The following is a 12254-nucleotide window of genomic DNA, read 5'->3' as shown; positions in this document are numbered from 1 at the left end:
CCCTCTACTTCTTTTTCAGGTTCTCCACATCACAATTTTGGTGGTAGAAAGCATTGAGGCGATGGGAGATACGGTGCCAGATTGGCATTGGCACTTGCCTTTGAGGCTGCAGTACCATACAGGACAATGAAGTTCATTAATACTTCCCACATCAGGAGGTGCAGTTCAACAAGGCTAAAATTTGACTTTCTCAAATGTGCTCTTGGAGCCATACTGACTGCACCTGCTAGACTTGTGCTGGAGAGTGATTTTTATAAATCATGTATACCCTTGGAGGAAAGGAGAAACAGGGGTGACATGATACAGACATTCAAATATTTGAAAGGTATTAATCCGCAAATGAACCTTTTTCGGAGATGGGAAGGCGGTAGAACTAGAGGACATTAATTGAGGTTGAAGGGGGCAGACTCAGGACTATTGTCAGGAAGTATTTTTTCACGGAGAGGGTGGTGGATAGGTGGAATGCCCTCTCACGGGAGGTGGTGACGAAAACGGTAATGGAATTCAAACATGAGTGGGATAAACACAAAAGAATCCTGTTTAGAAGGAATGGTTCTGCGGAATCTTAGTGGAGATTGGGTGGTGACGCCGGTAATTGGGAAACAAAATGGAAGCTGGGCAGACTTCTATGGTCTATGCCCTGATTGTGACTGAATAGATAGGGATGGGCTAGAGTGTAAATTTTAAGGAGCTTCGACGTTAGCTCCAGAACTTAGTACAAGAACAGTGCTGGGTAGACTTCTACGGTCTGTGCCCTGAGAAAGGCAAGGACAAATCAAACTTGGGTATACATATAAAGTATCATATACCATGTAAATGAGTTTATCTTGTTAGGCAGACTGGATGGACCGTACAAGTCTATCTGCCGTCATTTACTATGTTACTATAAGACGCCACCTACCTGTCTGCACCCATAACAGAACTGTCACATGTGAATAAGGCACCTATCAGCACGTTTCTGCACCAAACAAAATAATTGAATTGGTGCTGAGAATTGGCATGCCCTGGAAATCAGCGTAGTTCATCAGTACCAATTCCTGCACCCATTATAAATAATGTTCAAGTGCAGCCAATTTGGTCTATAGAAGTGTGCTGTGCTGTTGGTGCATGGCTTTTTCCGCACTCTTTTTTTTCAATACTCATTCATTTATGGTTAAACAGGACACCTATCCTATGAGCTACTTCCTCATTTGAAAGCCATATCTTTCACATGGTCAGAACAATCAAATACAGACAATTCTCTGGGATAATCTTTATTGCAGGTGGAAGTTTCTAGAATTGGGGAAGCTTCCTTGTCCCAGCTGTACTGACATTCAAAATTGTGCTGGAAGGTATTGGGCAGAGCCAGTGCTATTTTTGTAGGAAAAAAGGTACCAATACGTATCATGGGTGGGTCACCACCTATTACTCTGTCCCTATGATGGTCACACCCACATTAGTCACACCTCTTATACCAACCATGGCGCATAAAAACAGGGATCATTGAAAATATTATACCAGTATAGGAGAAAAAAATAACTTGTGATTTTTTTTCATTATAAATAATTTCTGTAAGCTGTTACAGCTCCAGTATACCCAGTGCAAAATAAGATAGCAGGTGCAAATTCTCAAACTGGACTTATTCCAAACACTAAAATGAAAATAAAAAGATTTTTTCTACCTTTGTTGTCTGGTGACTGTTTTTCTGATCATGTCAGTCCCAGTCTCTGCTTCTGCTGCTCTTTATCTGTTCTCTTAACTCCGCTTCCAGGGCTTCCTTTCCATTTATTTCTTTACTTTCCTCCTTTCTTCTTCATTTCTTGCCCCACATCCATAAGGAAAAGCTGGGTCCTCCTTGGAATTGACTGGAGGAGGTATAACGTGGATCCAGCTTTTGCCTATTTTCTCCATCCGTGTGGAGCTTTTCTCCTCTCTTCCCTCCTCTCCATCCATGTGCATCTTCTTCTTTTCTCTTTCCTCCCCTCCATCCATGCCCAGCATTTCTCCTCTCTTCCCTCCCCTGTATCCATATCCAGAAATAATTCTCTCTCCCCTTTCCTCCATCCAAGTCCAGAATTTCTCCTCCAGCCCCTGTCCATCCATGCCCAGCAATTCTCCTCTCTCTCTCTCATGCTCTTCTCTCCATCCATTTCCAGCATTTCACCTCTCTCCCCGTCTGGTCCTGACTTGAGAAAACCACCGAAGAAAAGCATCTTCTACCTCCTCAGCTTTTCCTGCCCGTTTTCATTTCCGTTGTGGATTTGTATTGTTTTGCCAGTCTTCTAGAAGCTGGTCTTTCTGCTTCAAGATACATGAAATTTGACTGGGATTGACACCATATTCTTTAGCAATAGATGCTTGACTTTGTTTTCTAATTTTTTAAGAACTTCTATTCGTTCCTCCAGTGTTAAAGTCTTACAGTTGCGCAACGACGACAATGACTCCAGTGTACAAACATTCTTTCGCTTATTCTGCCTCTGGCAGTTAAAGGGGCGGTAAATTTGAAATCTCGTTGGTTGTCACGCACCAATCGGCTTCCATATTCCATGCGCACGCATATGCGGAGTCTTTCCTGCAGAGGAGTGGTCTTAAACCATGCATATAAGCGAATCTTGCACTTATCAGTGGTGCGCTAAACCGAAGTTTGTCCCCATAAAAATTGATGGTGCCAAAAATGGGACCGAAGTACGGCATGCAGTTAAACAGAGCATGCGCTTATCTGATGTGCACTTAAATGAAGTGCACTGCACTATGCAAAACACAAACACACAAAAAATTTTTAATTTATCAGAGATTAGTATCCGTGACAATGAAACATACTGCTGTCCAGCTGATTAGTCCTTAACAGCAAGACCATATACTGGTAAATATAGGGCAAATAGCAGATACATGAGTGAGGATTTAGAGAAATTGTTTAAAGAATTTAAAATCTCAAAACTTAAAATTTCTGAGTCCTTGGAGACTGTGAATATTAAAATTCAAGAAATGGGATCTGTAGAAACAGCTTTGGTTAAGGATAATAATTTCCTATATAAAAGATTGGAGTACCTAGAAAACCAGACTAGAAGATTAAACCTCAGATTTCTTAATTTTCCCAAATCGCCTTTAATTTCCCCTTTGGACATGGTTAAAAATATATGATTGATATTCTTGGAATGGACAAGGACTCACTGAGGCATATTTTCAAAGCACTTTGGGAGGCTAAGTTCCATAGGTTTCTATGGAACTTTGGGAGGCTAAGTGCTTTGAAAATGAGCCTGACTGCCTCCCCTTACTCGGGCTTATTACATCAGGAGTGGTGGAAGAAAATCCCCCGATAGCAGGGGAAGGAATGGATCTTACTTCTTTCCTTGAAAGTTCATTGGAGATAATTACTCAGAGGTTGACTCTGCTTGTTACTTTTGTGCTGGAGCCTGATAGGAATGCTGTATTAAGGCTTTCCTTGAGACACTTAGAAAATCTGTTTTTGGGCTCAAAAATTCGTATTTTCCTGATCTCTCAAGGCCTACACAGATGAGACGGAGGGCCTTTTTGGAACTCCGCCCTAGGGTGGTAGCACTGGGAGCAACTTTTATATTGTTTTCCTTGTTATTGTAATGTAATGCTTGAGGGTAAACAGTTTCAATTTGTAGACCCAAAACAGTTAAAACAATTTCTAGATGCTAGAGTGGAATTGAATTGTGTGCCCTCCCTAAATGCAGGCTGGGGTCTGAACCAGAGGTTGCAACCACTAGTCCTTAATTATTGCTATATGTTTTACTTTAAATTCTAAATTCTTGGATTCCAAAATTTCCTAAACTTGTGGACAGAAAGGCTGTTAATGATATTTCTTTATTTTTGCCTTTTGTATAAATGCCGATTGCATATTCACGTATTGTGATGATATATGGAAATATATGAATAAAGAAATAATAAAAAAATAAAATAAAATTTTTTTGAGTCCAATAATGTCCACCTGCTGTTTTCAGCTTTCATGCCACAGGAACCAACCTCAGATATTACAAGTTCATAAACCATTTGCTTCAAACAGACCAGCCCTAGTCCTTATGGAAATGATTTTGACATTTAAGATTATTTTGCACCTGTGAAAATAAAATAAGGAACATGTGATACCATTTTATTGGACTAAATATTTCCTGGTTGGATTCAAGTTATACTTTCTGCATCAGGCCAATATTAGTACTAAGTGAGCTAACAAAGAGATTTAAGTACCTGTGTAAATTCCAGGCTGGCTTAGAACATTGGTGTTTGCTTTCAAAGCTATAAAGAATATCAAACCAATAAGATATAGGGGAGAGGTGCCAGTGAGAACATAAGATATACTATTCTAGGTTACACCCAAAGTTTCACCGAGCCCAGCAACCTTTCTCTGACAATGGACAATCTCTGGTAAGATGCATCAGTCTATTTGATTAGACTTATAAAGGATCACTCTTTTACTCTATCACTGGGATGACCCATAATGCAGCATGAATGTGAAACAGTTGCAGCTAAATAGCTAACAAAATAATAAAAATACGACTTTCTACAGTCCCAAAAGGCAGTTTTGTCCCTCACTCAATTACAGTTTTCTGCCTTCTCTCAATTTTAACACCGCCTAAAGTTTTTCATACAAAGATCACCTTATATTTCTTAAAGGATCAGTGCTGTCAGCATGGACTGCTGCTCTACTAACAAGTGTATATGATAGCCTAGGCCACACACACATCACATCCATTAAAAATCTCATTCTCCTTTGGCTCACTCTCATATATTCTATGCAATTTCACAAACATCTTCACATATGCATCTTTCCCTTCAACAAGTAGTACATATTGATGACATTGTGCATTCCCTGGACTGTAGGAGAATTAAGAGACACACACAGTAATAATGCCATACAAAAATATTCAAATTGTCTTCATGGGTCAAGATGGCAGCACAAAACTCCTACAAAACAAACACACACAAACTTTCCACTCATTAAAGTTTGATCAGGGCAAACCTTAAACCACTTTACTCAATCAAGCACAATCCCATGGAAACTTGTTTGCAAATGCCACTTAGTTTCCAGAAACTACCTACCTATTCTTTCTTTGTCATCCTTTATTATATGCTTTGTACCCTGCCAATGCAATTTATGTTTTGCAGTTGAGATTCTTCAATTGCTATTTAAATCAGATATACTGAAAACAGGTTGTAAGTTTTGGGACAACATTCTATTCCCAAGATAAATCTTAGATTGTGCTTCATCTCCTAAGAATATAATTATGATCACACAGCAATATATATGTAGTTTATGTCTATTTGCACAATGTGCATATCAAGTCTGTAGGGATTAAACAGAAGTAAATTATATTTCAGTGTATAATTAAAATCTGGAGGTAACCCGGGTTGGGGGGGGGAGGGGTATGTAATATTTTGTACGGACACTAAGCTAGTAAAATAAGAAGGAAAAGTTGATTTGGTTATAACCATTAGCCCAGCAAATACATCCAAACTGATCCTAAAATTGCGCTGCAACACGCAAGGTACTAGTTATACAGGAGAAGCCAATCTTGCATCAAACTACTGCAAATACCACAAATAAATAATGGCATCTGCTGGGCAACTCTCAAGCCTGCAAACGTCTTCAAATAAATGTTGTTTATTTTTATTATTCACTCTTGCTATACTGCTATTTCTGGAACACACATCATAGTGGTTTACAAACAAATTATAATAAAAAGATAGAACATAGAAAAGCACAAATTCATACCAGATTTAAAGAACAAATGAGCCATCTTTGTCCCAGGATAGCTAGGCAATCCTATGCCAATCAACTAATGTGCAAGTTGAAAAGCCTTTTCAAAATAAGTCATCACACAAATCTAAAAGTTAAGTTTATTTGCATTTAATTACCTATATAAGAAAAGCTAAAATTGCAAAGGCAAATTATAAAACACGTACTTCCACTCCCACCTCCAAAGTTATATGATACAAAGATTCTTATTTTCAAAAACCTCTCCTGACCATTTTACAAACTGAAAGTGCAACTTTGCAGGAAATTAATACAAACATTTCACAAAGGAGCACAAGGTAAGCTGCAAAACACTTTGATGCAGCAAATAAGTTAGTCTAGTCACACAATTTTTAAAAGAAAAACTGAAGCAGAAGAAACCCTCACACCATACAACCTCAGGCATGAACTGAGTGCCTACTATAAATTTCTCTACATGGAAAGACAAGTGTCTGGCAGAAGTGCTCTGTCAATACAAAGGGATGGACCGAATGGGCAAAAGGACAAGTATTAAAAACCTCTTTTCACCAATATTTATTGAAATAAGCATTTTTTTTAAATAATGGATTGATTAAAGCTAGTAAATCACACATTGGGGATCATTTGGATTTACAAAGTTCCATAGGTTACTATGTAAGTCTAAGTGCTTTGAAAATATGCCTCCAAGTGTTAATTTGTTGCAATTAGATGAATACTATAAGTGACTATCATTGTAATTTGTATTTGAACTAGTCACTATGTATCTGCCTCAAACCTGAACAGGTAAAAAGGAATAAAATCTCCATATTAAATGAAGTATTTTAAACAAAGATCCTACACAAGTTCCCCATTTTGCAACCTAGTCTACCATTCTAGAAAGATCAGAATGGACTCTTGTATGTATAAAACCTATCACAGCATATAGAAAGTTTTCCCAGTGATGTTTGTGGGGACAATGATGGAATTAAAAAAAAAAAGGTACATAAGAACCAAAGTGTTGCCATACTGGGACACACCAAAAGTCCATGAAGCCCAGAATCATTTCCAACAGTACCAGGCAAGATCCCAGAACAGTAAAACAGATTTTATGCTGCTTATCCTAGAAATAAGCAGTGGATTTTCAGAGGTCCATCTTCACAATAGTTTATGGATTTCTCTTTAAGGAAATTATCAAAACCTTTTTTAAACCCTGCTAAGCTAAATTTTACCACATTCTCGCAACACATTCCAGAGTTTAATTACACATTGAGTGAAGAAATAATTTCTCAGATTTGATTTAAATTTACTAGTTAGTAGCTTCATTGTGTGCCCCCCCCCCCCCCCGTATTTTTGGAAAGAGTAAAAAAGCAATTCACATCTACCTGTTCCAGTCCACTCAGTATTTTATAGACCTCTATCATATGTCCCCTCGGCCATCACATCTCCAAACAGAAGAATCCTAGCTGCTTTAGCCTTTCTTCATAAGGAAGTCGTCCCATCCCCTTTATCATTTTTGTCATCCTTCTCTGTACCTCTTCTAATTCAGCTGTATCTTTTTTGAGATGCAGTGACCAGAATTACACACAGTATTTGAGATGCAGTCACACTATGGAGTGATATAAAGGCGTTATTTTCAGTTTTGTTTTCCGTTCCTTTCCTAAGCCACCACTGCACATTGAGAGCAGAAGGTTTCAACGTATCATCAATGACACCTAGATCCTTTTCTTGGGTAGTGACTCTTAATGTGGAACCTTGCATTACGCAGCTGTAGTTTGGGTTCCTCTTTCCCACATGGCATCACTTTGCACTTGCTCACATTAAACGTCATCTGCCATTTGGATGCCCAGTTTCATAACATCCTCTTGCAATTTTTCATAATCCTCATGCAATTTAACAACTTGAAATAACTTTGTGTCATCAGCAAATTTAGGGCCCTGTTTACTAAGGTGTGCTAGTGTTTTCAGCGCACGCTAAATCTAGATATACCCATAGGAATATATGGGTGTCTCTAGCATTAGCACACGGTAAAAACGCTAGTGCGCCAACAGCGCGCCTTAGTAAACAGGGCCTTTAATTACCTCACTAGTAATTCCCATCTGTAGATCATTCATAAATATGTCAAAACGCAGCGGTCCCAGCAGACTCCTGGGGAACCCCACTATCTACCTTTCTACATTGAGAATACTGATCATTTAACCTCTCTGTTTTCTTTTAACCAGTTGTTAATCCACAATAAGACATTACCTCCTATCCCATCTTTTTAATTTCCTCACGAGTCTTTTATGAGGTACTTTGTCATATGCCATTTGATAATTCAGATAAACAATACTGACTGGCTTTATCTATGTTTATTCACCTCTTCAAAGAAATGTAGTAGATTGGCGAGGCAACATTTTCCTTGACTAAATTCCTGTTGGCAGTGTCTCATTAATCTATGCTTATGTATATGCTCTGTAATTTTGTTCTTTATAATAGTCTCTACCATTTTGTCCGGCACTGACGTCAGGCTCACCAGCCTATAATTTCCCAGATCAGCTCTGGAATCGTTTTTTTAAAACTGACATTATGTTGGCCACCCTCCAATCTTCTGGTGCCATGCTCGATTTTTAGGTTAAGTTACCTATTACTAACAATAGCTCTGCAATTTAAATTTTCAATTCTATCAGTGCTGTGGAATGTAGCACTAGATAAACATGGAGGATTGCTATAAAGCACGAGGATAGAATCAAAGCAAAACTTAACATGACTTTCACACTAAAGAAAAGAAAAAAAGCAGAGGGGGTACCCTGTGTAGGAGCAACAGGTACACCCCTAAACAAAGGTATGAACAGATCGACAGACACAGACCCAAACAAAAGCATAAGAGTAATCTGCACAGAGCAGCAGGAACAACCCTAAACAATGGCACAGAGTAGTATAACCTGCACAGAGTGTCCTGATTCAACTCTAGCCACCTTAAGAGGCAGACTAGATGAACCATATTGGACTTTATGTGCTTTCACTTACTATGTTATAGGCTTCAAGGCAGCACATCAGCCTCTACTAAAAATGTCCAAAGGCAAGGAAAAATTTCATCAGCAAGTCACTATCAAGATAAATGGATGAGCAAGAATTATAGAACGTAATTATATTACTGCAAATATAAAGCCACACATAGTTTAAAGATTTTATTAATATTGTACATCTGTCCAAAAGTAAAAAACTTTCAATCAGCAACACAACATTTCTGATATACAAATAAAAAAGCCTTCAGTTAAAAAAAATTCCATAAAAGCAGATTTTATAAGGGGAGGCCCTGTACACAAATCTATAGTTGTGGAACACAGAAGTGCAAACAAGCCTGGAGTGTGCTTTTAAAAACCAATCCCAAACACTATGTTTAAAATGGATCAAGGTGCTTCTTGCAAATGATCCAGTCATCAGTAAGTATGCACAATTTAAGATACGTACATTATCATAGAAATCTCATTCTGATATTGCCACCTTTGAAAGGCCAAGTACATTTAGGTATGGAAGTTAGGAAAAGTAATCTCCTCCTAAGCCAGGAATTTCCACTTTGTATTTCTGGTGACCGTGGAAATAGAATGATAGTGCAACAGGTCAATTCAGTAGTTTCAAAGTACACCAAGATCTCCCTTTGCTTTGGCTGATGCGAGATTATAAGTGGGCAAATGTTACCTTTAGAAAAAAAATAAGAAATGCAATTTTCCTCTTAATAAAGCAGTCTAGCCCTGTGACAGTCAGATCCACAGCCTATGCCCCCCTCTATATGTGGGGCTGAAGGACATGAGCCTTTCGTTACGGTCATATTTCCTGTGGTCATTCTTTTTCTCTGTGCTGCAGTTATGCCTTATGTATGAAGTAGCAAAGAATCCCCTGGTTTACTCAGGTTCATAACAGTGGTGCTTGCTTTGAAAAATTCTATATAGTGGATGACATGAGTACTTACAGTTTATTTGCAAGTAAGAAAAAAGAAAATCTGATATTTCACTTTGAAAAGCAGTAGGTGTTCAAGATCTTCAGAATCTTTTCGGCCACTCCCACCACTACGAATCTAAGTAGATCAAGGGGTCACTGTGCTGAATGACTAAAACCCAGATACATATGATGCATAAATACAGCAACACCAGCTGAAGACAGACAGGGAGAAGAGGCTTTTGTCTTTTCAGTCTCTGTTACTCCCTTCCCAAGTGTAATCTATCAGTGTTGCTCAAGCTGGTCCTGGAGTATCCTCCTAGGTAGGCTGGTTTTCAAAACAAATATGCACGAAATAGATTTGTATGCAAATTCTCTCCTGCATATTTATTATGGATATCCTGAAAATGAGAAACACTGCTCTGTGTGACTCAGGAAACCTGAAAATCTGAAGCAAGCCCCGGATATGGAGGGGTGCACCTTCAGAGTTACACCCTCTTCAACACTCAGCAGGATCCAGAAATTTTATCTTGAAAGCACTTAGAAATTCTTCATTAAAGAACAGTTCATGTTCCTTCTTTTGTTTTTAAATATATCTAGAGCACCAAAGAATAGCAACAGCACCTCCTCAGATTCAAAAACTGAGTATATTTACATTAACACACATACTTCTTGCTTAGAGCAAGAGCCATCAGAACTTATGGGAATGTAAGCGCATATATTCCAATTTTTGGCTCGGCTGTAGGGCTGCTGCTACTGTTTTATATGGTGTGCCGCACTGAGCTAAAGGTTATAGTGTCCACCCTCCAATGCTGGCAGCATGTGTGGTCAGTATAGTTTTTTTTTTTTTTTGAAGAATGGCAGCGTTTTAAAAGCTTTTATGGACTTTCTGGACCCTGTTAAAAATGAACTGCCGTCTCAATGCAATGTTAAGAGTTCCTTTGGCATAAAAGATATGCACCCTTGTTTTTGATTGTAACAAAAGGTACTCAAATATTTTTAAAAAGCAGCAAATTCAAACTATTGTAAATGTATTAGATATAAAATACATCAAGACAATAAACAGACAACTTGGGTATAATACAAAGCAAAAGTCAAATCTCAAGCAGTTTCATACTTTGAGCAACTTGGCGACAGTTGGTGCTATAATGACACTTCAACTGCAGGGGGTGCTATTAAAACATATTAGTGGCACACCTGCATGAGAACTATAACATGCACAATATGGATGCCCCATAAAAAAAAGATAATAAAAAATGGAGTCAAAGCATGTCCATGGAAACGCACTAGCCTGTAGAGCTGAATACTGGTGTACCTTGGCTCTCTCTGCCCTAAAGTTTAATCTATACAGTAATCAAGGTGAGCCAATAACTCTCGATGCTGGCTTGTACGATACTGTGCTTTACAGCGGGGGCACTCCAAGAAGCTCTCATTCAACAGATTGGCACATTTAGGGGACAAAGCTTGATCATGCATCGTCAACTTCTCTTCCAGATCAACTTGAAGATTATTTGGTGGCTCTATGTAGTTGGGATGTTTCTGGAAAAAGGAAATAGTATAATCTTGCATTGTTTGATCAGGTATTTAATAGTGGTTTACAATCAAATTGAAAAAGGGTACTGTAGCACACTTACAGCATGAGAAGCATTTTAATGCGAAATGTACAATAAATACTTTTTCTGAATCTGCCTTGTCATTTGTAGAAGATATCCAAATGTTTCTATTGTTGCATTTGGTGAATTCTTGGAAAAAAAAGGAATAGGTGAGGAGGCTTATTTAATACCCAAGTGTATAAACAAAAGACACCTGTGCACCATTGCATAAAATAATTTTGATGAGATGACATTAATAGCTCTTTAACCAAAATGCCAAGTTGAAATATGTAGTAGATGATATTTGGGGCTGCGAGGAAGATGATACGAATGCAAACTATGATCTATTTAAGCCAAATATCATGGGGTGAAGCCCAAATTCAGCCTTCATCTCTTTTTCAGTTAAAGCCTGTTTTAAAAACAGCAGCACTAATGTTGGGGTAGCTCAGATGGTGGCAAAACTACAGAAATTCATTCAGATCATTCTGCTGTTGGTTTCATTCTTTAAGAGATATCCATGCAAAGTTCTGTCTCTCCCTACTTAACCACTTCTCTCTCCATGAATGTGTGTAAGCAAAAGGAGCGTTGTATTGATCCTTATCAGAAACTTATCAACACAATGCTTGTCTAGGTAAAGTACAGAGACAGCATGAAACGAACAGAAGAGACCACAGAGACGGGTCATCAGCATGGAGATATGGCCTTGTGAAATGTATAAGACAAAATATAAAAGAAGAGCAATACATTAGAACAAAAATAATGAAAGCAAATTTACAAAATCCAAAGGAAAAGCAATAGATCAAAAAGGTGAATGAGAATTTTGAAGACTCCAGTACTGCGGTTTTAAGTTTAACATGATGAAATGTAATCATACCCGTTAACTTCCTTTCCTTTAGTCCTGCTGCACCATCCTGTATGATTGGGTTGTATCCCCTTCCTACCAGCAGATGGAGGTATGAAAAACTGACTTTTCCCAGTGACATCACTGGTATAAGGGCTGGTGCTCTCTGGAAAACTCCAGTACACCTCTGCCAATGCAGCAGCACACCCAT

General features: G+C 38.4%; 1 protein-coding gene across 2 annotated transcripts in view; it reads right to left on the bottom strand.

The window, feature by feature from the left end:
* Positions 1–8888: 8888 nt before the first annotated feature.
* Positions 8889–12254, bottom strand: part of LOC115470111 (centrosomal protein of 55 kDa-like) — a 98605-nt gene continuing 95239 nt past the window's right edge. Inside the window, exons 9-10 of one of the 2 annotated variants that reach the window (XM_030203033.1) lie at positions 11245–11352; positions 11062–11149 (exon numbers count right to left, since the gene is read on the bottom strand). In XM_030203033.1, the coding sequence (XP_030058893.1) occupies positions 11260–11352 (93 nt within the window). In that variant the 3' untranslated portion in view covers positions 11062–11149; positions 11245–11259. Of the gene's footprint in view, positions 11150–11244; positions 11353–12254 lie in introns of both variants that reach the window. The other variant, XM_030203032.1, reaches the window with a different exon arrangement.

Source organism: Microcaecilia unicolor, chromosome 5 (assembly GCF_901765095.1).
Source record: "Microcaecilia unicolor chromosome 5, aMicUni1.1, whole genome shotgun sequence".
NCBI lineage: Eukaryota > Metazoa > Chordata > Amphibia > Gymnophiona > Siphonopidae > Microcaecilia > Microcaecilia unicolor.
The sequence above is the reverse complement of the archived record's forward strand: the minus strand, read 5'-3'. Positions and strand labels throughout refer to the sequence as shown.